The 24,958-nt window shown below is 49.3% G+C and overlaps 1 protein-coding gene across 3 annotated transcripts in view; it reads right to left on the minus strand.

The window, feature by feature from the left end:
- Positions 1-24,958, minus strand: part of SAMD4A (sterile alpha motif domain containing 4A) — a 68,575-nt gene that overhangs the window by 14,614 nt on the left and 29,003 nt on the right. For 2 of the 3 annotated variants that reach the window (XR_014883812.1, XM_085225889.1), the window contains exons 3-4: positions 12,354-12,872; positions 1,526-1,789 (exon numbers count right to left, since the gene is read on the minus strand). Coding sequence is in view for 2 of the 3 variants with exons in the window: in XM_085225889.1 (XP_085082015.1) it covers positions 1,526-1,789; positions 12,354-12,872 (783 nt within the window). In the remaining variant the exon portion in view is untranslated. The remainder of the gene's footprint in view (positions 1-1,525; positions 1,790-12,353; positions 12,873-24,958) is intronic. The other variant, XM_085225890.1, reaches the window with a different exon arrangement.

The following is a 24,958-nucleotide window of genomic DNA, read 5'->3' on the forward strand; positions in this document are numbered from 1 at the left end:
AACCCAGAGGAGAGAATGAAGCACGACCCCAAGTTTAGAAAACTGGGAATAAAACAGATCAGTGCAGCTTGAAGGAAATACTATTGAGGGGACAGCATGACAGACTTTGGGCATGAGACCAGAGGCTGCAGACATCTGGTTTGCATGTCCCTGAGAGCAGGACAGAAGCAGATTGTCTGACTCAGCAGTGGGGGAACAGAGCAGGGACGTGCATGAAGCATCCTGCAGAGAGGGGCGAGGAGGGGAAGCGGTGACAAAGAGACTGGGCTGGGTTAGGAGGGTCCCGACGGGCAAAAGCACCTCTGTGTTATGTTTGGTTCTCTGAAGGAAATTGAGCAGCCTTGGCCATATGGGTGAGGTGTGGGGGATTCAATGCATTTCTCTGGGAAAATTATTACCACCCACCCAGGTCGCAGTCATGCAGAGTGAAGCTCAGTCAAGTCTCTTCCCCAGCCACACCAGCAGAAACCCGGAGAAACATCATGTGAGGAAAACCCACTCTGTGCCACCTGCCCTGATGTAGTTCTCCCCGCCTGAGCTCCCTAATTACAAGCTTGTTAGTGAGCAGAGCCCATTAGAAACCCCTTCTGTCACATCCACAGCCCACGGCCACTGTCCCAAGGCATCATCTCAAGGCAAAGCCCAACCAGCGATGGGGCCCAGCACTCAGCATCACAGGGCAAACCAGGAGTGTTTCCATGCATCTCTTCCATGCAAATCACAGAAAGTCACACCGTGCCAGTTCAAATACTGCTCCACATTACAGAAGACTCATCCATACCCAGATCTGTCTGCCATTAGAACAAAATCACTCCTTGTGACTATTGAAAAATACATTTCCTTGTTCTAGTGCACCATTGGTCTTCATGCGATAGAGCTGCTTTGCATTAATGAGAAGCAACCGTCCCTGCTGGCACTGTGTTACGCTGCATGCCTGACAGCAGTTGTTTAAATAAGTCTCTGCTAGCTGTGAGGTTCATTTCCAGTCATTTTCTCTGCTCACAAGAACACGCAGGCTGCGAGTTTGCCCATTCCGCACAGTTACAGCGATTCATTCCCCTACAGCCTGACGTTTGCTCTCCATCTTTGCAGCAACGAGGTTTCATTTCTGCCTTACTTACTAAAAGTCTCTGTGAAAAGCAGGCAAAATGGAAAAAACAGCTGAAATACGCAGGATGAAGTCAGTGCAAACAAGCATCCTGAGCCCCAGATACTCGGTGGGGTTCTGGTCACATCAACCACCGCAATGATAAATGACCCACGACTTGTTAAGCTTGTTTTTCACTGTAATTGAAAAATTGAAAGAGGAAGAGAGCACCACTCGCAGCTAAAACCCACAGGCTATGGAGAAAATGCAGCTTTTTGGAGCCCAAGCCATCACCCTAACACGGTGAGACCAAAACGATGACGCAGCGATGACGCCAACAAGGGTGCAACCAAAGCCCAAGTTCCCCAAAATGGCCCCAAAAAGGTCCTGGGAGCTGGCAGGGGCAAAAAGGGGGGAGGCATCTCAGTTGTCACTCACCTTTCATACCACTCCCTTCCTCCTGGAATGTGTTACGAGCGGAAGGCTGATCTTCTAAATGTTCACTCCCACCACTTCCCGAAGAGGCTACACTGCTTTGTGGAGACAGGGGGGCATGATCGGAAGGGATGCACTGGGGTCCTCTAGCTCGTAAGTCCTCATGAGACATCCATCCATGTCCTAGAGGCTGGTTTGGCACATTCATGGGTGGGGTAAGGGACACAGAGCGTTTCAAAGGGCTGTGGTGTGTCTGGCCTGAGAGAACTGAAAAAAAATAAAATCAAACAGGTTATTCCCCCCTCGCGGCCCAGGATGCAGCAGAGTCCCCCGAAAAAAAAAAATATATATATATATTTATATATAAAAAAATCAAATGGGTGGTGGCTCGGTGCCAGGGGCTTCATGGTGCCCAGGATGCTGGAATCCTGCCCTGTCTTTTGCTCTTTGCCTCCCAGTACCTGCAACAAGATGGGATTACATGAGCTCCATGGGGATGCTTTGGGAAGGGTGGGCCACGGGTTTCACTCCAGCCAAAAAAAGGAGCTGCTGCCTGTCTGACAAGGAGGATGCTGCTGGTATTTCAGGCAGAATGGGAAATTTCAAGCAGCTACGCTGAGCTCATTAAACACTCTGCTACCATCACACGCTGCCCCAGAACCAACCCTTGCTGGGAAAGGCATGGAAGCTTTTCAGAAGGGGAAGCTTTTCCCTCTGGGTTAGCACTCAGCTCATGCCCTGAAGCAAGAGCATTTGCACATCTGCCTAAGGTAACCGTGGAGAAACTTATTACCCAAATAGATCTCTCAGTCTCTTGAAGTCCTACCAAGCTCCTGCAGTCAGCTGAGCTATCGTCAGTAATGAGAGCATCCCTGCTCCCCAGCCCAGCAGGCATGCTTTCATCTGCATGCTGCCTTCCCTAAAAAAGCAAAATGCAAAGCAGCAGGAAAAGCACAGCCTGGACATGGAGGTGAGTCTGAGTCCCCCCGCTGCAGAATTCTCCTTGGAAAGCTTCAGATTTGCTTTTCCTCCCAGTTTTATGCATGCTTGTATTTCCTACCTGACATTTTAACACCATCAAGCTCAATTTCTTTCTAATAAATGATTTTAATGATGCTGGGAAAAGAGCAATAGCTAACTCCTGCATTTGAAATTATTTCAGAGTTCTCTGAATCCAGGATCATTGGGGAATCCCACACATATGCAGCTTTAGTGGGACAGTCTGCTTTAGCTCTGCATCCAGAGCTACAGAATCACAATGTCCTCTGAGTTGGAAGGGATCATTAAAAGCCCTCTGATCCAACTCCTCTGCAATAAGCAAAGATACCCACAGCTCCATCAGGTGCTCAGAGCCCCATCCAACCTGACCTTAGCTGTCTGCAAGGATGGGGCACCAGCACCTCTCTGGGCAATCTGTGCAGTGCCTCAATGCCCTTCCAGTCCATGATTCCCCTGTGGGGTAATCAGTGCACATCTCCAGCGTTCCTGTGGCTGAGAGTGCCTTCCCTGCTGGCATGCACTGCAAGCATCACACAGAAAGGGTGGCTCGTGGTGAAGAATGTGCTCTCTTCCCATTAAACAACTACAGAAATGCCCCACAGAAGCCTCTTGACAGAAAAGGACGTCAGTGCAGACCTGGAATTGTTTTCAAAGCAGCGTTTCCTAAAGTTGCAGCACATCCTGATGGGAAAACAGAAATATTTCAGGTTTTCTTGGATGAGGTATTTAAGTGCTGGTGGCTCAGCCAGGAAAGCCGAACTGTGCCAAGCCCTGCAACATCCAGGGGGCTGAGATCACCCCAAACTACGGTAGGATAAATTCCTTTAAGGAAATATTCATGCAGAGGAGAGGTGCAGGACTGGGGTACGGGCAGCACAGGAGCTTGTAGGGCATGAGCTGACTGTAGGATCATCATAGGATAGCCTGTAGGGAGCACAGGGCTGCTGCTTGCAAGCTGTCCTCTCCCCAAGTAAGAGGATGCTCTGGGCTTAAATCCAGCACGGATTTCCTCCTGAGCAACCATCCCCTTGCAAACTGCTGCTCTTCCATCTTCATTTTACATCCCCTAATTAGAAGTCGGCGTCAGCTGGTGGAGAAATAATGGACTCTGCAGGCTGGTCAGGAACAATTAGAAACCACCCAGTGCAACACATAAAAATCAGTTCCACTTCTTCTCCCGAGATAGCACAAAGCCAGCGTCCAGCAGGCTGCTGTATGAGCCCATTCACACAGCTCCTGAAAAATGCTGTAGGGAAACTCCTCCAAAAAGGATGCTGCACATTACAATCTTACTTTGTAATTGTGGTAGGAGGCCCTGGAGCTGGCAGGCAATGCTTGACCCAGGAGCATGACACAGCGTGGGTGCCCATTTGTTGGCACACTGATGAATGCTGCTGCTTGGGCTTCTGTTCTCTGCTTCTTGAAACAACAGATGCAGCTGATGAGCCTGAAAGCATCACCTCCTTCCCTGCTTTTGGAGCACTTTTTGGGTGGTCTGAGGTGAAGCTGGCGATGCCAATGGCTGAGCTGGGACAATTTGCTCCTTTGGTATTCTGCTAAAATAAATGTGCTGCACGTGCTCTATCTTGGGCAGCCTCAGCCCATTGCTGCAATAAAGCTCCTAAATCACACCCAAACCACGGACAGCCACAACCTGGCCGTCACTGCTAAATATAACACCTCTGAGATCAGCCTGAGATGTTTGGCATCCTAGGGAAAAATAAAATAAATAACCCAGAGCCAGCATTGAGAAATGCGTGCTGTGCTGCCGGAACACTCTTGGGTTTCAGACCAAGCTTGGCATCGTGTTTCCAAGGGACAAAAATAAAAGGGTAGAGAAGGAGCCGCTCTGCATCTGGGCTGTGGGATGCTGCAGGAGGAACAGAGCAATGAGGAGAAAACTCGGGTCACCCCTATGCTTCCCAGGTTTAGCATCATTCACCTCAAAATCTGGCTTTGGGGTGACGCACCGAGCTGCTGGGGTGCTCTTTAAACCAACCTCGCATCCCTTTAACCACTGCATAGGGAAAGCAGTGCATTGCAAAGCGAGCCTTCAGCCAAGGAATCAGGAAGAAGCACAGACAGCAGAAAAGCCTGTCGTGCAAACTCCAAAAAGAAAACCACCAAAAACAAAACCCCACGACTTTTGAAAACGTTGTTTCCTGTTCAAGAAGAGCACTGGACAGAGCAACAATAACCCATTTGTCAGTGTCACAGCTCCTGTGGGGCCCCAGCCAGGCTGGGCTGGGAATGGAGCAGGCAATGGGCACTGGGGCACAGAGGTCTGCCCTGAGCCAGGTGAGTGCAATGCCCCTCTCTCCTGGCCAATAAATGCAGTTTCTTTCTGATCCATTAATAATAATGCTTCTGTGCTAAGCTGAGCCTCAGCCATTAGCTTAGAATTAATTAATTTTTACTAGGAGCTCCCGGATCACTTTGGCAAACCCACGGTGGTATCTGGTGTGGTCAAATGCAGCCATGCAAGCTGGAAAACATGTTTCAAGCCTGGACGTAGGCAAAACCCTGTGGGATGCCTCCAGCAGCCGTTGCATTGGCCACTGGTAAGACCCCCAGCCTGAGAAATATCTGCATTAGCTTCTAAAACATAATACTCTTTGAATGGAGAACCCCTCCATCCTCTACATCATTTCTAGAGACCAAGCTGGAAGACATAAGTCAGCAGTGTGTCTCTACAGAGCAATGTGCAACCTGTAGGATAAGCAAAGGACTCTGAGCAGGACAAGTGGAAGAGATGGATGCCAGGTTAACTGGCAATAGGGCAAGAGGGAATGACCCCAGGCTGCACCAAGGTAGGCTCAAGTTGGGTATTAGAAAGAACTTCTTCACTGAAAGAGCAAGTGCTAGAGTGACACAGCTGCCCAGGAGTGGTGGGGTCACCATCCGTGGGGGAGTTCCAGAGCTGTGGAAATGTGGCACTGAGGGACGTGGGCAGTGGGCATGGTGGGGTAGGCTGGGGTTGGGGATCGTGGAGATTTTTTCCAGCCTTAGTGATTCTATGGTTCTATGATCGCATCTGAAAGGGATGTTTTCACTCTGAAAAAGCACCAGCTCCTGTGCTATGCAGTACTGAAATCTCTTCCATGCTCATTGACTTGTCCAAACTGGGATTTTCTTCTCACTTTTCCTTTTTTTACCCACTTTTGCTCGTTGAAATCTGCAGTTTGGCCATGCAAGCACCTCTGCAAATCCTCTGCATCTCAGCCCAACCCACCTCCCCCAGCCCCAGCCAGCTGGGATGCTCAGCAGGATGCAGGCACACACCATCCCCACCAGCCTCCATCAGCACCACACACGAGCTCTTATCACGTTGACTTTTTCCCACTATCATCCCAAATCAACTCATCTCAGCTTTCTGCCTCCTCTGCAAACTGAGAGCTCGTGTGTGCTGCAGATCCACCCCAATCATCCTGAAACATCTGCATTTCCTCAGACATTTCCTTGCATTTGACTTACAGCAGGGATCTCCGTGCTAACACCAGGCTGCATTACTCAGCAAACGGCGGGGACCGCAATTAAAAGAAAACACTGAGCACAGAATTGCATAATGAATAGGAACAGCAAATTTGAGGAGGGGAAAAAAAAAAGAAAAAAAATAAGGCTCGGCTTCAAGGCTGCCAAAAACAAGCCATTGATTACAGCACATTTTATCCATTTGCATTCAGAGAGCCTTGCTTTGGAGCCGAGATGGAAACAGAGTCTTAATATAGCTGGAGAGAAAATATCCTCCTTGCACTCTCCTTGCTGCACTTTGATAGGAAGCAGCCACAGAGCAGATGGTGCCTATATATAATCACTAGACCTATTATCCCAGCCTCATTTAGTAATTTGAAGGATGTGATAACCACAAGGAGGATGGCAAATATTCCCCCTCCTCCCCTCCTTTCCCCCCGGCAAAGAAAAATATCAAAAAAATAAAAGAGCAGGAAGCTGTAATTATGGCAACGATTAAAAGGATTTCCAAATGAAGTAAATAACTGTTTTGCACGCTGCTCCTTTAAACCAGAAGTCAGAAGTTAATTAAATAGCTGCACGCTGCAGATCTGGGATAACGCAGCCAGTCCCAGCACAGTGCTGCAGTTGGGATTGACATGAGATAAACCCAAACCACGCAGGTGCATTGCTGCCCTCCTGCTGGAAGCAGAGCTGATCTTTCTCTAGTTATTTATTTGCCAGATCCGAGGGGGAGAGCAGAGCTCAGTGCATGAGCAACTACAGCTCACTGCTGTGTGTGCCGGTGATGAGGGGCACCAGGTGAAATGCACCCAGCTCTAGGAGGGTCCATCCATCAGGAAACCCTGATGGCAGCCGAGGGGGCTGGAAGAATTACTAGAGATGTTTGATTTCACTCAGCTCACAGAGCATCAAACAGCTGTACTGGCATTCTCTGAATCAGAGAATCACAGAATGGATTGGGTTGGAAGGGATCTCATGGATCATGAAGCTCCAACCCCCCCGCCACAGGCAGGGTCACCAACCTGCACTTTTCATACTAGACCAAGCTGCCCAGGGCCCCATCCAACCTGGCCTTGAACACCTCCAGGGATCCACAACCTCTCTGGGCAGCCTGTTCCAGCACCTCAAGTGGAGATAGGAACCCCAAAGACCACAAGATAAGGCACAAAACCACTGCTGCTGCTTCTCGGTGTCCCCCTGAGGCACCCCAGCAGCTGTAAGGAAAGCAGAGGCAGCAAAGGAGCTGCATCCTCCTGCTTGCAGCTATTCAGCCCCAGTGCCAATGCTGGAGGCTGGGAGCACCACCACATGCTGCTGGAAGAGCACTGAGGGACATGGTTAGAGGACATGATGGGGAGGGGTTGACAGTTGGACTAGATGATCTTAGTGGTCTTTTCCAGCCTTCATGTTTCCATGATTCTATGTTTCTAAGAGGGCTTCCCAAATTTGATGGCATTCCATCAGGTAGCTGGAGGATACAGGCATAGGCCATGCCCCCAAAGCTGAAGACACAACAGCACAGCAAGGGTGGTTCAACCCCACCTCCTGAGATGGTGGGATCTCTTGTCTTCCACCACACCCCAGTCCCTCCTTGCTAAGTGATGCTCTGCAGGTTAATGGGCCACATTTCTCAGGAGAAGGGCCAGGAAATCTGTACCTGATGTTCAGTGCTGATGTAGAAGATGCTGTCTCCCCCTCTCAGTCCCATCTGCTGGTATATCTGTGTGTATTCCGCGTGGATTTGGACAAGCAACTCTACTCACACAACTCTGCTCACACCTTCTCTCTGTACGCCTCCTCCTCTGTTTTTAAGCTACAGAACAAGTGAGATACTGTAGTGAAGTGACTCTGGCAAACAGCAACTCCTACAAATGTTCTCTGATCGTTACAAGCAACACTAGAGGGCATGAGCAAGACAACAGTTGCCCTGCTCTACCATGGCTGAAAGGCACAGCAGGATAAAGGCCAACACACTTTGCAGAACCAATCACTAAAAGAGAGAAAAAAGCAAAAACCATTTGAGCCCAACTGCGGTTTTATAACCCCATATGTCCCCATTCCTAAGCAATGAGGACGATAGGTGTGTTGAGGGATCCTACCCCAGTATGGCAATGTCCAAAAGGCGCTGGCTCAAAACACAACTCCCTCCACACGTGACAGCAAATCTACCCCTGAAAGTGTTGTAGTTGCAAGCTGCCCATCAACCCAACCCAAACCAAGGTTAAAACATGCAGCTCCTGTCTGCTACCAGGATACTGAGTCCATTGGTGGGTTCCTCTACTGTGGCAACGACCTGTTGCACAACACTGCAGGATAAACAAGATACTCATACTCAGTCCACGACCAAGTGCTTTCTTGGTGTTGTTTTTTCCACCTCAGTTTCCTGATGAGATTGGGGAAAACCCCACCACCTTGTTCTCTCATCACTAGGAAGCTCAGAACTGCAGTAAACGGAGGCAACTAGTGGTAGGACAACATGTGATGGCCTTAAGCTGTGCCAGAGCAGTTCGGGTTGGATATCAGGAAAAATGTTTTCTCTGAAAAGAGCAGTGATGCAGTGGCATGTGGCAGAGTCCCCATCCTTGGAGGTGTTCGAGAACTGTGGAGATGTGGCACTGAGGGACATGGTTAGTGGGCATGGTGGGGTGCTTTGGGGCTGGGCTCGTTATCACGTATGGTGGGGTGCTGTGGGGTTGGGCTTGGGAATCTTAATGGCCTTTTCCATCCTGAATGATTCTATAAATGTATGAAAATCCAGCAAGAGTTGGCAATGTAAGTGCAGAGAAAGGTATCTGGGCAAGATCAAGCACTGCTGGCTTGCATCAAAGGCTGATTTATTCCTTTTCTTCAGGTTTAGGACAAGAGAAGATAATTTTCTTTTGTGGGACAAGGAAGTTACACAGCAGCGTATTTCTCCTGTATCATACTGCTCACTCTCCTCCTCCTCTTGGAGACAAACATGGGTTTTCTGGCAGGGAATTCTGTGGGAATGGCAGACAGCACCATGCACATTTGTTCAGCAGAAGTGTGACTGTCAGTGCTGGTCCAAGCTTTGCTTACATGCAAGGGATTCCAAGCAGAGCAGTGACACTGGAATACCAGGGTTTGTGACATCTCTTCTGCTTGGTGACATCCTCAGCACCCAGGATCTCTGCTCTGTGGGATATTCCATAATGAGGTCTCCAACCTCATCCATCCATCACTGATCTGTGATGCACACATTTCACCTGATTTAATTCAAGTATCTGGGGGAAATTCTCTGTGAATGAGCCTTTCTATAGGGCTGGCTTGTCTGGGGACCTGCCCTCCACAGGGACCTTGTGTGCCCTGGCTTTACACCAGGGATGAGAATACAGTGAAATCTCACCATAAATCAACAAAAGAAGTAATACAGCTATCTCCAGGTGATACACTGGTGGTAGAGGAGGGGAAAACACGGGGTTAAGCTGTGCTGGGCTAGCACTTGACAAAAGAAACCCAGCTGGAAGCCAGATCATGCTCAGATGGAACCTATTACATATGGCAGAGAAAGAGGTCAGGAGAAATGCTCCTCCACAGCTTCTATTGTGTGCCCCTTGGTCACTGAGCTCTGAGCACAGAGCCCAGGGCACTGCTCTGGTTCAGCTGAGTTTAATTGTGCCAAAACACCAGGCACAAGTGCCTCCAGACATCTCCAGGAAGGGCTCTGCCCCATGCTGGTGCTGGAAGCAGACACTGATAGGCTGAGCCTTGCCCACATCAACACCTCTGGGGAGAGGAGAACCCAACAAAAATAGCAATAAAACCTAAACAAACAGTGAGTGCTTGAGGGCTTTGCTTTGGAATAGGAGATTTATGGATGTAGTGAGCGACTCGAGGGGCTGGGACAAAGGCTGGCTGGCAGTGTTTGGTTTTGAGCATCTATTTGTGGATTCACTGTGCTTCCGTCCAAGTAAATATTGCATTAAGGAAACTCAGGACCAAACACACAGAGCGTGGCCTCCAGCTGCACCTGCAGGCTGTCTGAGCTCACTGCCACCCAAATGAACCAGCAGGAGCTGTGCAGTCCAATGATGTGGCACTGAAGGACATGGTCAGTGGGGTGGCTTGGGGCTGGGCTTGTTATCTTAATGGTCTTTTCCAACCTAAACGATTCTATGATTAAATCCCACAGCAGAACAACGTGGGTGTGATGCTGCCATGTGAACTGGTGCTATGGGATCTCCCACAAGGGAGATCTGGCCCAGGCAGGAGATGCTGTGCTGGGACCACTGTGGCAAGGGCCATGGCAATACAACAAATTCACATCAGGTTGAGCAGCTTATTGAGAAGCATCCTTTTAAGACCCAGCACTTCTTGCCCAGCTTGTCAATGATTAACCTGCTGCACCCAAAGCTTCTTTTGTCACAGGCTTTTTTCCTGCAAGCCTGACCTGGATCAATGAGGCCTTTCCCCTCTTGGCTAAACATCCCAAACCTCCCCAACACCTGGAGCACATCACAGGGACTGCCGCTGGCAAAGTCGGTGTCACTTCACCCACATCATCCTCAGATTAAGCTCATACCTCCCTGCTTCTAGCTCACGATGCAAGGACCCAAATCCCTCCTGCAGCCACCAATTCTAATCCCCTCCCTGGCAAGCAAAGCTTCCAGCCACGCAAACACCACGACGAGGGACAAAAAATTAAGAAAAATAAACAACGGGAGGTTTAATAGCACAGTTGCAAATGCATTAATGACTCTTTTCACTCATTTAACCTTTCCCGTGAGTCTCAGTCACTCTGACACAGCTCTCCTCTGCCCCATGCAAGGCAATGAAGAAGCCCCATGTTGTGCAATTGCAGGGTACCAGGAGCCAGGGCATCAGAGCTGCTGCCAACCCTTGTATCACCTCCTAATGCTGCCTGACTTGGTTCCAAAGCCACATGTGCTGCTCCCTGATCTGCTTTACAGGGAGCTACACGATGGGGATGGGATGGGAACATCAACCCATGTCTAGATGCTGCTGAATCCCTGGGTGATAAAGATGGGTCTGGAGAGGCAGGGGCTGGGCTGCATGAATTCAGAACTGCATCTCTGTTCATTTAAAACACAACCTAATAAAGCATTGATTAGAGGAGTGGGAAAAAAAAAAACAGCAGCCTTAAGTGAGCATTTTACAGCTTCCAGTGATTTCATGGTGCTTTTCCACAGGCTGATGGAGAAACCAATGCCTCACTGCAAGAACCCTCTGCATCCCTTGTGTCTTAGGGAAGTGCCAGGTGGGGAAGGCTGCAGAGTGAGCAAAAGCATACCAAATTTTGGGGAGGAATGGGCATTTCTTGCTGTTAATCAGCTCCAATAGCACAGATAGAAGCATGGAACCAGGTACCAGGTTTAGCAGCCCCAGATAAGAGACAGGAATAGGAAGGGACTATCAGTGCTTTGGACAAGATCATCCCAATAACAGGTGGAGAAGGGTTGAACAGAGAAGGGGAAGGGCAGGGTGAGAAGACTGTGCTAAAATGGGGACAAAAAGCATGCATTAGGGGAACATGCTTGCTTCCATGGCCCATCAGGCAAGATCCAGTGATACAGAAGCCAAGGAAGGTCTCTGAGCAGAAGCCAAGTGTCATCAGGGATAAGGATGCAACAACCACACAGTGGAGGAGCTCACTGAGAACATGCTCTGCTGCTCTCCCAAGCTGCTCTAAGAAAGCCAGAGCTGCACTACACCTCCATTCACCACCAGTGACAAAGTCCCAACTGTGGCACCTTCCCAGTTCCAAGCCTTGGGCTGGGCTCTGCGCCGTCCCCACCAAAACTTGTCAGGACCTCAATAGGGAAGAACTTCCCAACTCTGCACCTCTTGGAAAACACAGAGAACTTCGCAACTAAACCTCTCAATCACCATCAGCCATCAGCTTCACACCTCTCTGTGCTGCAGATTAAAGGGGATGTTCTCAAAGACTCCAGAACCCAGCCCTGCTTCTCAACACAATGCCTGTTCTTTGGGGCCCTGATCCCATTCCAGGTCCCCAGGTTGCTTTTGGAAACAAAGGATCAGCTGCCCGCTTTGGGAACCTGTGGAGCTGCGAACCTAGCTGAAGCTGCATGAAACAGAAGTGGCTGCCCTCCATAACACACCGTTTTGCTCTTCTAGCTTTTTGGCTGCTGTTCTGTCCTCTCCAGCAACCTTTTTAAAAACCCACAGAATTAAAGGGAGAAAAGCGAAAAGACAGGTGGGCAATTAAAAAAAAAAACAAAACAACACCATAAGCAGATAAGGGAAAAACACCAAAACCAGGGAGTTTTCTGTGGCCTGGATGAAACTGTCCCCTCTGCTTAACGTGGCAAAGAGGGACGGTGGGACCAGCTCCCCAGAGCTCCCAGGTACTTACTGGTGCTTGTGCTAGTGCCGATGGTGTTGATGGTGGTGGGGACGGAGGAGGAGGAGTAGAGGGGCAGATGGCCGTTCTCGCAGGCCAGGTTTTTGTCCTGCCAGCTGGAAGCGCTGACGCTTATGCCCGAGTCTCGAGAGTTTTGCCATCCGTTGAGTTTATCATCGGAGTTCTGTCTTTGGTGATAGTAGTGAGTCTGCCCGTAGTCCACAGAGTCCGAGCGGCCCCTGCCCTGGCTGCCAAAGGTCCCCGACGTGCGGTCCTCCAGGTGGTTGAGCCACATGGCCAGAGCGCTGCGGTCCTCCAGTGAGGTGGCCGGGTGGATCAAGGCGTAGGACAACAGCTGCCGGCTCTCCTCGATGTGTTGGTTGTGTTCGATCGAGTGGGCCAGGATTTTAGGCAAGAGTTTCATGTATTCGACTTTTGCTTCGATGTTTCCGGGCTTCAGTAAAGGCAGGTGGGTTAACAATAGGGATATCACTTTATCCTTGGATTCCTGTTGCCATTGGTTAATGATTCCTGTTGAAGGAATTGGGGGGAAAAAAAGAGAATTGAGAAATCAGCGAACAGATCTAATGAATAAATGAATAGACTGGAACAGGTTGCCCAAGGAGGCTGTGGATGCCCCATCCCTGCAGGCATTCAAGGCCAGGCTGGATGTGGCTCTGGGCAGCCTGGGCTGCTGGTTGGTGACCTGCACATAGCAGGGGGTTGGAACTGGATCAGCATTGTGCTCCTTTGCAACCCAGGTCATTCTATGATATGATACGATATGATATGACTCAGAGAGGGTAAATACATGACAAAGGGATCCCCATGTGCGTGATGTCTGTCAAGCAGGGAGTCACTGCTCTCCAAATTCAGGACCAACAGCCACCGGGCACCCTGCACCCATAGGGAATGAAAAGGAGCTGGCACAGGGTGTGAGCCCTAAAGAAAAGTCAGCATTCCACAGGGACACGAGGTGTGGGACAAGAAAGCCAAGATGTGCAGAGTGACAACCCGCCCTGCAGGAATTCAGGGAAGGGCTCCGTTGTAGCAACCGCAGGGCTGTTGTTAGCTCGTGGCAGATAGGAGAGGCTTTGGAAGAGCAGAGGAAAAAAACAAACGTGGGGTCTAGCTTAAAAAATATGCAAAGGGAGAAGGCAGGGAATTATAAACTGGTCACTCAACTCAAATGCCTGGAAAACTGATGGAACAAATAATGAAACAAGCTACTTGTAAGTACTCAGAAGATAACAAGATGATAAGTGACTGCTGACACAGATTTGTCAAGAACAATTTAATTTCCCTCTGCGACAGAGTAACTGGCCTGTGAATAGCTGGAGCAGCAGCAAGCACCGTATGTCTTGATGTTCATCAGACGCTGCTGCACACAGCTTCCTTGCCAGCAAAGCAGAGAGACACACTCAGATGGAACAGCCGCCATGTGGGCACACAGCTCATCAGAAAACCATATGGGAGAAGTCAGGTGTGGTGACCCATTGTCAGCGGGGAGGTGAACTCAGCAGGGAGCCCTGGACCCAGTGATGCTACTTGGAGTTTTGTTAGTGATAGAATCATAGGATGATTCAGCTTGGAAGAGACTTCCAAGAGCCCCAAGCCCAACCTTCAATCCACCCCACCATGCCCACTGTCCCGTCCCTCAGTGCCTCAACTCCATGGCTCTGGAACACCTCCAGGGATGGTGACCTCACCACTCCTGGGCAGCTGTGCCACTGCATCACTGCTCTTTCGGAAAAGTTTTTCCTAATATCCAAGCTGACCTTTCCCTGGAACAACTTGAGGCCATAACCTCTCATCCTATCAATAGGGTGATGTGATAGATGTATTTGATGTACACACCCATGAAATGAAGATTTTGATGTCCACCTGTAGGGTTGGCCCACCAGGCTCATCCTTGGGAAGACCCAAGCTCAGCAACCAACCCAACACTTCCAACACGACCCTAAAAAAGGCACCGCTCAGCATCTGGCTAATACAATCACAGAATAGCCAGGGTTGGAAGGGACCTCATGGATCATGAAGCTCCAACCCCCCACCACAGGCAGGGCCACCAACCTCCACATTTCAGAGTAGCCCAGGCTGCCCAGGGCCCCATCCAACCTGGCCTTGAACACCTCCAGGGATGGACGGGGCATCCACAGCCTCTCTGGGCAGCTGTTCCAGCACCTCACCACTCTCACGGGAAAGAACTTCCCCCTCACATCCATCCTAAATCTTCCCTCCCTCAACTTCAAACCATTTTCCCTTGTCCTGCTGTTATCTACCCTTTCAAAGAGATGAAACAAACAAACCCTAGTGTCAGCTCCCCGACACAAACACCAGTGAGCAGCAGCAAACAGCACTTTGGCTTCACATTCCCATTTCCAGGCACGCAACTGTTTTAATAGGAAGCCACTAGATGGCTTGCTGGAAGCGCTGCTGGCTCTCCCTGGAACTTTCTGCAGTAGCACACACTTCCCTGCAGCCCCAGCCTCCTCCCCATCCCTGCTCACCATCGTGTGACGCAGCTTTGGGTGGGACGGAACCCCGGTTCTGGCAGCAGAACCGAGATGTTGGTGCTCAGTGCATGCAGAGATGTGCACGCTCTGCTGCTTAAGAAATGGATTTGGAAAAGCAACACTCAACCTAAGTACACTTGTAGGGAACACACAAGTGGAGCAGGAGGCTGGGTGCGTTCTGCTGTGGATACGCAACTTCGTTTTGGGTCATAATTCACTGTCCTGAATTCTTCCAGCTGGCCACTGTTTGGGGGATCCGAGCTCGATCTCTCTGCCAAGAATACCAAGTAATGGGGTGTTCTGGATGGGACCATTCTCAAAACACTCTGCTGTTTCACACAGAGTAATTAAACACAAACAGGAAAGCAAGAAGAGAGTTAAAGAGCCTTTGCTTCCAGAAAACCCTAGTAGGGAATTTGGGATTATTTGGGGTGACCTTCTCAGTGAGAACAGCCCATGCAGTTTTCCTTTGCCTTGCCTGAAGCTCTGGGTTGTTAACCCTGCCTGGCACAGCTCCATGATCTTTAAGGTCCCTTCCAACCTAAACCATTCTGCCATTCTTTGATGATCCTATGACCAGCCTCATCACCATCACTTCTGGCTCTTGCTATCTTTTCCATCAGTTCCACAGTTTGCAAAGGCAGTATGAAGCTGAAGACTTATTGTACAAAGCTGATGAAGGCAGATTTGTGCTGCAAGGCCGAAAGGATGACCATGCACCCAGTCACTGATAGAGCTCCTGCTTGGGACACTTGCTTTGAACCCCCAAGAGGTTTTAAGGGTTGAAATAACAAGCCCCAAAGGATGGAGAGCTTATCCTAGAGCTGTGGATGAGGGGTGGGCAACCTCAGCAGGAGCTGTTGCCAAAATCGGCCTCCCATGATCAGGTGGGTCTCAACTCACATCCCAGCTGCCAGCTCTCACAGTCCCTACATGCTGCATGCAGTGCTCACAGGTCACAGGTGTGGACACTAATGAGATAACAGCCTCATTAGTTCCTCTAGATGCTGCTTCAACGATGCTTGATGCTCTCTGAGGCAAAAATAAAAACTCTGGCTGCTTGAAGGAATGCCAGGGATATAAAAGATATTCAGATATTTGCAACAGCCACATAAGGTGCCATGTGAAACTGCAGTCTCATTTATCCTTCCAGTGTGGTGTGCTTGCCATAGAGCACAGCACAGGGTACCAGCCTCACATATCACAGAGTCACAGAATGGCCAGGGCTGGAAGGGACCTCAAGGATCACGAATCTCCAACCCTCCTGCCACGTGCAGGGCCACCAACCTCCATCCATATCACTGGGTCCTTCTATTAAGGCTGAAGCTGCCTTATGAGCAGGTGCAGTGGGGAGACAGCAGGGAGAGTCCTCTTGTCCTCCCAGCTTTTCTCCATCAAAACAATGCCTGGTGTTTAGAAAGCTCAAAGTACGCAATCACCTGTTTGTTTGTTTGTTTGCCGCATTCTAATTTTTGCAAGCAGAGTTCTAGCTTCAAATTGGAAACCAGTGACCCTGCACAGAAGGATGGGCTGCCAGCACACTCCCAGGGATGCATTTGCTCATTAGCAGTGATGTCTTCGAGGAACGATGAAATGCATGATATCTCTCGAGTGCTTAAAATAAAAAACAACAACCCTAGCCAAGATAAACCTTTTCATTTTGAAAGCAGAAGAGAGAGCACTGTGGCAGAAATTGGGTTATGCTCCTATTGTCGTATGCAAGTTATCGCATTTCACAAGTGAAGTAGACAAATGTGTCAGCTGAGGCTTTGACAAAGGGGGCAAGATGAATGATGTGCGATTTATGAGCCAGACACCAGCCTATAATGAGTAACAAGGACAACAATTAAAGACTGCAAGTGTTTTAAAAGCTGCCCAAGGATTTTCTGAATGACAAAGAGTATGTTTAAATAGCAGGCTTGGTATCATCGCTCCACAATGGTAAGTCAGTACATTTCAGGGCTCCTGTTGTCAGTGAATTACTCTTAAATTACTGTTTTATTATACCCTTGTTTTCAGTTTAACAACATATTCCATGAAAAGTTCTCAAAAACACATTCAGATGATTTGCACAAGCAAGGAATGACTAAGAGTTAGTTAGCCCAATGGATCTGAAGGGCACTGACTAAGCAGGACACCTCCGGAATGGCCAAACGGATCAGTGCTCCCAGCTCTACCCAAGGACTAAAAATAGAGTTTCTATCAAAAATTGATGCTGGGATCAATGATCTTGCATGGGACGTGCCCCAGCATTGGGGTCTTGGAGGAGGAACGAAGCCCAACTGACCGCCTACCAAACCCTCCTAGGGATGGACTAAACTGAGGATGGACTACACCCCAGGTACACCACTGCACCTACTTGGAGCAAGCCTGAAATTGGCTGCCCTGGTGCACATAGTGGCTATTTCTGGGTGTGCAGGAAGGGCAAAAAATGCCCATGTAGAGGAACTCTTCCTCAGCGACATTCCCAGAAGAGCTTCCCATTGTTTGCAGTTTCCTGTATCACCACTGCGGCCCTGGCACTGCTGCAGGGCACAGCTCAGTGGAAGCATCCACTCTTTTTTGCATAAAAAACAGCACTTGGACCTCTCCTGCTTCACAAAGCTCCAGCAAGCACATGTATTAACAGCCCTACAGTCTCTTTGGCCACATGCCATCTTCCAGGGAAGTGCCACCACCAAGAGGCAAACAGCACCCCTGTTCTTAATGGCCGTTTGTTCCTACATGTCTCAAACACTTGCCTTGATTTCCATTTAGATTTTGATCAGCTAAGCTTGAATTTATCTCTTTTTTTTTTTTGCTTCTGGATGAATTGCAGTCTGATTTAACCAGATCTCATGTCCTGCATCTTCTCAAGACACTCGGGAACCTGTGCTCAAGCCTCCTTCTATTCTTGCTTCCCTTAACTTCCACAGAAGATAAAAGCTGTGTCTCTAACAGGATGTGACCCCACGTTCATTAATCCTGAGACCATTGTAACGCTTCTGCTGGCTCTATGACTTCCAGAGGCCACATTAATCAGGTGTTATTTGGCTTAGTGTTAAGTTTGAGTGGCACAGAGTGACCATACCCAACCCCACACAGAGTGATTTGAAAACAAGAGAGCGAAAAAAAAAGCCAGATCTTGGCCAGAAGACACAGCACGTTGTTTCAGTGGATTTACATCATTTTCTCCCTACATAAGGCCCAATCAAAAGAGCAACATTCAAGCAAACCAAGTGAGAACCCTGCTGGAAACCCTCTCTGTACCCCTTCCAGAACACATCAATACCTCCACCATTAAAAACTGGCAGCCTTCCCCTGCATGAGAGGCCAATAGTAAGTATTTCAGCATGTGCCTTTGCTTTATGGCAACTGATGCTAATTAAAAAAAATATATCTCGACGACAAAGATTTCTGCAGACCTGTCAATTGCAGCAGATAGATACAAGCTGTGAGCACGGCTCTTGCTGAAAAGATGGTGAACCCAAATCCTGCTCCTTGTCTCACCAAAACCATGGCTCTCACCTATGCAGGTCTTGGGAAAAAATGTGGGAAGTGGTGGCCAAGCTCTATTCCTGGAACAAGTGCTGGCAAGGAGATGGGAAAAGTCTGGAGGTCTCAAAACAAGCAGGAACCAGGAAGGCTTGTGGGTTGCTCTTCATGGTCATCAGGTTTCTTCCTCACCTCAACACCTATAAAACCCAACGGTCTGCAGTTGCTTCACTCTATAGGATGAGAGGTAATGGACTCGAGCTGTGCCAGGGAAGGTTCAGGATGGATATTAGGAAGAATTTCTTCTCCAAAAAAGTGATCAGGCAGTGGCACAGCTGCCCAGGGAGTGGTGGGGTCACCGTCCCTGGAGGTGTTCAGGCAAGGTGGATATGTGGCACTGACGGACGTGGGCAGCGAGCGTGGTGGGATGGACAGGGGTTTGAGTTGGGGATCCTGAAGTCTCTTACAGAACTCATATAGAATGATTCCGTCATTCTATAATGCATCACAACAAGGCAATTACCAAACTGCCCCTTCCTCTACCTGGTCAACTTCCATGCAGATGATCTCAAAGGACAAATGGATCTTTTGTCATCAGCACCCACTACAAGGGGACAGACAGACAGCAATCCGTGCCTTCAGCCATGAAAAGCCCATATACAGCATCCATCCTCCAGCACCACAACCAGTGCATACTTCAGACTCAATGGAAAATGTGTTGGTTATGCTCTGCGATCTACAGGTCCACTTGGCACTGACGCTCCTCTGTGTTGCCAGCAGCTACCTCACATTCAACAGGGATAAAAATATATCAAGTACTTTCCTAACATTTTGTTTTCATCTGGCAGGAAAGCCCAGAGCAGAAGGGGAGACGAACAGGCATGGTGGATGGCGAGGAAGAAAGAGGAGATGCCATAAAAATGGAGCAAGAACGATGGGCACTGCATGGAGGTGGCTGGAGAAGTGGCAGGCAACACCACTTGTTCCTTGGAAAAGCAAAGGTAAGAGCCAGGCAGCAAAAGCAAATGTTTGTGACTGTAGCCCAGGATTCAGTGCTGAGAGAAGCACAGAGGACTTCACGATGGAGGATCTTCACTGTCTTTAATGAAGGAGATTAAGGACCTCCATGTAAACTACACGATACCCCTTCAATCTGTGAAACCTAGCAGAGTCAGTTTAATCACTGAAAGCAATTCTAGCCAAAAGATGCAATATTCCAGCAATCAGCTTTAGTATGGCTCCATATGCAACAGGCAAACTCTTCAGAACCCATCTCCAAGGCAGCAGGGATGGGCTCGCTGGCACTGATGGGCTGCAAGCTCCAAAGAGCTCCTTGGCCATCATCAGCAGTATTTTTTGTGCTGGAGGTCAGATCCCTGCAGCTCTGAAATGAAGGTACCCTGGTGCAGAAGTGATGGGCATGGAAGAGCATCACAGGGCTGACTGCTGCATCTTGAATGCACTTCACTTTTGAAAAACAGCCAAGTTCTTGCAACTCTCCTATGCAAGCAACTTTGAGGTGCTGCTGGCCGTACGACATGCAGCTTATGGCAAAAACAACAACAACAACAACAACAAAACAACAAACCAAAGCAAACCACAAAATCCCAATTCTTTGGAGGCTATGTCATGAGCCCAACTTGCCTCTTTGCCTTTTTAAATGCAGTACACCAAATCCTCCAAAGCATCCCCAGCCCTGTCAATGCCCTGCTTCACAGTGCATGTTCCCTTCCTTGCATGGAAGACATCACTGCAAAGGATGCCCCCAGATGGAGCAAAACACTCCTTGTTTTGTTCAGCAGCAGAATGAACTGGGAGATCCCTTCACAAAATGTCCCTTAATTCACACAGAGCTTCAGGGACAGAAGAGCCTGGCTCCACTGTGCTGGAGAATGAATAGAAGGAAAAAAGATTTTCACTTTTAACACTGCTTTCTCCCTAAGCCCAGTGACCTTCCAGAGCTCCAGTTCTTGTGAATCCATTCGTACAAACCCAGAAGCAATGTATTTTAGCACTGGAGAATTGAATGGCACAAGCATTATGTGTGTGTGCTTCTGCAGACAGCAACAAGAATGAGGATTTTTCCGATTCTAAATTGGCTGCACCACTAGGGTCTTCAACCCAAAGCAGACTTTCAGGAAATCCATTGGGAGTATGAGTCTTTTTCCACAACATAATAAATATCAAGCTGAAGTTTGCTCCATTTTCACACCATGCATCTGGTGGGAAGTTTTACGGGCTTGTTTTCTAGGCCATAACTGTCGCACACTTTTGCTAACCACGTATTATCATAACACTCCCTAGCAACATGACTTTTAATTCAGTGCAGAGCTTTGCAACGTGGAGAGCATCTCACTGAGTCACAGCTAAGACAACATGCTGAGGAACCTCATCAAAAGTTCCACAGGTGCCACAGGGACCCAGACCACACTGATCACAGAATCACAGAATGGCTTGGGTTGAAAGGGACCTCAAAGATCTGATGAACGATGGCATTCAGTCTCAATGCAATAAAATACCTGGGAAAGACAAATTAGAATCCCCAATTTCGTCAGCTGCGGTCCAGAACGCTCAACCTTGTTGAGCAATGACAGCATAGATGGAAGCAGTGCCAACGGATGTGAATCGGGACTGAAGAGTGAAAATCCCACAAGTTCTGTCTGTCTTGGACAGAAAAATGTGGGAAATGGTGCAGTGTCAGAAATCAGAGCTCAGAGCCGGCCAAGGTACCACCTCTGCACTTCTTACCCAAAGCCCAAGAGGAGGCCAGATGCTCACCAGGGCATGGGAAAAAGAACATGCTGTGGGGAATGACCAACAGGAGTGGATCAGAAAACTCTTGTGCTTGAGATTCAAACAGGACAGGAGTTTCCTGTCCTGGTGGTTTCTGAAGCATTCCTTGCTTCATCTCTATGTACTGTAGGGTAGCAATGAGCCACGGGCACGAGCACTCGCAGTTTTCAACATCTCTCAGAGATCCCAAAACACTTCCCAACTCAGGTTGGAGGACAAGCAAACCCCAGCTGAAGCTCAAGCAGGCAGCCCGTCACCAGACAAGGACTCACAGTGCCAGTTTCTATTTATTTGCTGGAGCACACGAGCTCCTCCTGGCCACTGGAGGCACTGTGCTCCCAAGCCCAGAGAACTACGGATACCCATTCCCGGAGGTGTCCAAAGATGGGGCCCTGGGCAGACTGATCTGGTGCCTGATATAGTGGCTAGCAACCAGCCCATGGCATTGGGGTTGGAACTGGAGGTGCCTCCCATCCCAAGCCATTCTATGACTCTATCTGCTGATGGAGGAAAGCAGCTGAAAAAGCAAGAGGACATTCTGTATGGGATGAGGGAAGGTAGCAACGACACCAAAATGTGGTTTCAGTGCTGTTCCTGGGCCATAAGAGGAAGAGAGGAGGGAATCCAGCACATCCTGAGCATGCAGTGCCGCGACAGAAATACCGAGATGGCCGTCCCTGCAGTGGGACAAAGATATCCCTGAGAGCTGCTGGGTCGGATGGCTGCTGGGATGGGTCAGTGAGGATTAAAAGCACAAATGGAAAAAGGTGCCTCCAGCTGCCCCATGGCTTCCCGCAGCTTGGGATTACAGCAATGGCAGAACTTGGAGGGTTCTGCTGCTTTGGGAAGCATTGGGTGCAGATGGTAGATGAGCTCACTGCTTCTACTTGCCTTGGGGTTACATTGCTCATGTGCCTTTGCATGTCCTCCTGTCCAGGTTTTGAGTGGAATTTCTTAGGATATAGGAAGCCAAACATAACAAAGTACGTGACAAAGGTGGCACTGGGGGACATGGTGCCGGTGGGTTGGGGTTGGACTTGGTGATCTTGGAAGTCTTTCCCAACCTGAACAATTCTGCGATTCTATGATTCTGTGCCTTCCCTAACTCTTCTCTGAGCCCAATCCATAAAAACACCCAAATCTCCATTACTTTCAGCGGGGAGATTACAGGCACAAGCACACACACTGAGGAAGCACTCCTCTGACTTCTTCATTTCAATTGCAAAAAGCCTTTTAGCAAAAGCTCAATTGAAATGCAAATAAGTTTCTTCAAAGGCTATAAAAAAAATATTATCTGGATGTCATAACTGTGTTGCCTAACATGGATAAAGGATTTAGAAGGGGGAAAATACTAAAAATAAGTTATGAAGAGTATGTAAGGTATTGATATACAGCACATGGTTTCAACTGTTAATCATTGAACGGATTCCAGTGTAAAAATAAAGAGACTGGAGCTGCACATAATGGAGGAGTTGCTCTATTTATAAACTTCTCTGTGCAAAGGGCAGCGAGGGCCGGGGCGAGCGGGCAGCGAGGCGGAGGGCTGTGCGACCCAGCACACCTTTTGAGAAAAGAAAGATATATATTATTTTCTTTTTACTTCAGCGTTGTCAACAAAATCCAAGCGAGTTGTACGAGGGGCCGTGTGCTCCACGTGACCGTCAGCATTTGCAGCTACTGCATGTGACAGCTCTCCCAATATAGCCCGCAACTGACTCCCTCTGACCTGCAATAACACCACTCCCAAATTAGAGCCCTCCATTTGGTTTGGCTTTGCGCCGGCCCGGGGAGCGACATAAAGCATCCTTTTTCTCTCTCCCCACCCCCCCCCACTAAACATTCATAATCCCATCCTTCGACTCTGCCAACTCAAACCCCAGCTCTGGGCTCTTTTAGCTTTTTCCTCTTCTTTTTGGGGGGTGAAGGGAGCGTGGGGCAGCAACAGAGGCGGGTGGAAAAACACCAAGAGATGAAAACAACAACAAAATCAGCCCAAAAATTCCAACTCGGTGACATTCAGCTGGAAAAGCTCAATGACTCACATGCAAATAAAATCTGCCTGAATTCGCCGCTGCATGACGCAGGCCGCTGGCTTCGACATAAAAAGGCCGCGATGAAATCATCCACCATTCAATTCCAGCTTGGAAGGCGGTGAAAAAAGCGGCCGCATCAGCGCGGCTCCCTCGGCTTAATAGGAAACACGAAGGAAGGAAGCAGAGCAGGGTGAGAACATCCCCGTTCTCCCCTCCTTCCCCCCGGCACCTCACGCCATCCGTCGGCATCGCCCGTCGGCTCTGGGCTCTGGCAGGCCGCTCGCTGGCTGCCAGCTTTTAATGGGCTTTCCTGGAAGACTAGCTCAAAAGTCAAATAAAAATAAAACGTGGCGACGTAGGAAGGCGAAGCCCCGCTTCTCCCAGTGGCTTCTTGCAGAGATTTCTGCCCCGGCCTTTGCTGAGCACTGCGATGTTGTGTAATTCACATTTACAAACGCTGGAGCGGGTCCAGGCGCTGCCAGCATCCCCCTGTGCACATGGTAAATCTTAGCTCTTGGGTGTTCCCTTGGTTTGAAACATGATTGCTTTTTGCACGCTGCCTGACGCTCCTGCAGTGCTCTGGGGATGGGGTGCATGGGGCCCCCCAGCACTCCCATGTGTGCGGGGCTAAAAATAACAGCGGGAGGGGGTCAATCAACTCAAAAAGGTCATTTTAATAGAACTGTAGAACTGTCTGAGTTGGAAGGGACCCTTAAAGGGCATCCAGTGCAATCCCCCTACAATGCACAGGGACACCCACAGCTCCACCAGGTGCTCAGAGCCCCATCCAGTCTGATGTCTCCAGGGACAGGACACCCATCATATCACTGGGCTGCTGATGCTGAAGGCTCTCCAGAAGGCATTTCCTGCTCCAGCTGAAAGAAGTCCTTAAAATGAGCATTAGCACCCCAAAATATTGCTCCAGAGCACAGCAAGTGTGCATCCACTGCACACCCCAGCATCCGGTGCGGCCACACATGGTTTCAGTTGGGATAATGAAGGAGCATCAGGGCACTCGGTGACATCCTGGGTGGTGGTCTGCTGGTCCCCAAGGGGTTTTGTACCCGGCTGATCCCAACCCGGCCTGCAGTGAGGAGCGGGGAGATGAAGATCCATAAAAGGGAACCAAGAGAAGCGAGCCTCCTGCCAGCAAGCCTGCATTTGCTCTGCAGGAATCTGCACCTCCCCTGAAGGGAGAAAAATATAAATATCCAGAGGTCTGCAAGTGGGGAAAGGTTGGAAACACCCATACGGAGCCATCGGTAGAGCTGGGGCCATCTGGTCACCCCCGGGCGAAGGGACATTGCCCTCCCCTCGCCACCAGATGCTAATTCCTTTCATCCTCATCCTGTGTAATTTTAGGTTTGGGAATGGGACCATCTGCCGGGGAGATGCTCGGTTATTTCTGTCCATGCCCTGCCTTTCGCCACTCCCTCTTTAAAGGAAATCCAAATCGGGCACCATCGCACACTGCGTTGCTCATCCCGTCCTCTAATCACGGCGTGCTAACGAGCAGCACGCTCTGCAAGGCTGGCACTCCTCGAAGCATGGGCTGTCATTATCTTCAAAGCACTTTTTTGTTCCTCCCCACATCACCACTGCAAGGCGGTCATTATTCAATTCTTCTCAATCTGGTAGGCTTGGTTCACCCTCCTGGAGCCCAGCCAAGACGTGCACAGCAAAATTCAGCGCGGCCATAGGAAAGATAAAACAAACCGGTTCCTATCTTTGGATGCTCACAGGCCACTGCTGTTGCTTCCCGTCACATAGCGGACATGGAAATGTTAAAAATAAAGTGAAT

This window comes from Meleagris gallopavo, chromosome 5 (assembly GCF_905368555.1).
Source record: "Meleagris gallopavo chromosome 5, MGAL_WU_HG_1.1, whole genome shotgun sequence".
NCBI lineage: Eukaryota > Metazoa > Chordata > Aves > Galliformes > Phasianidae > Meleagris > Meleagris gallopavo.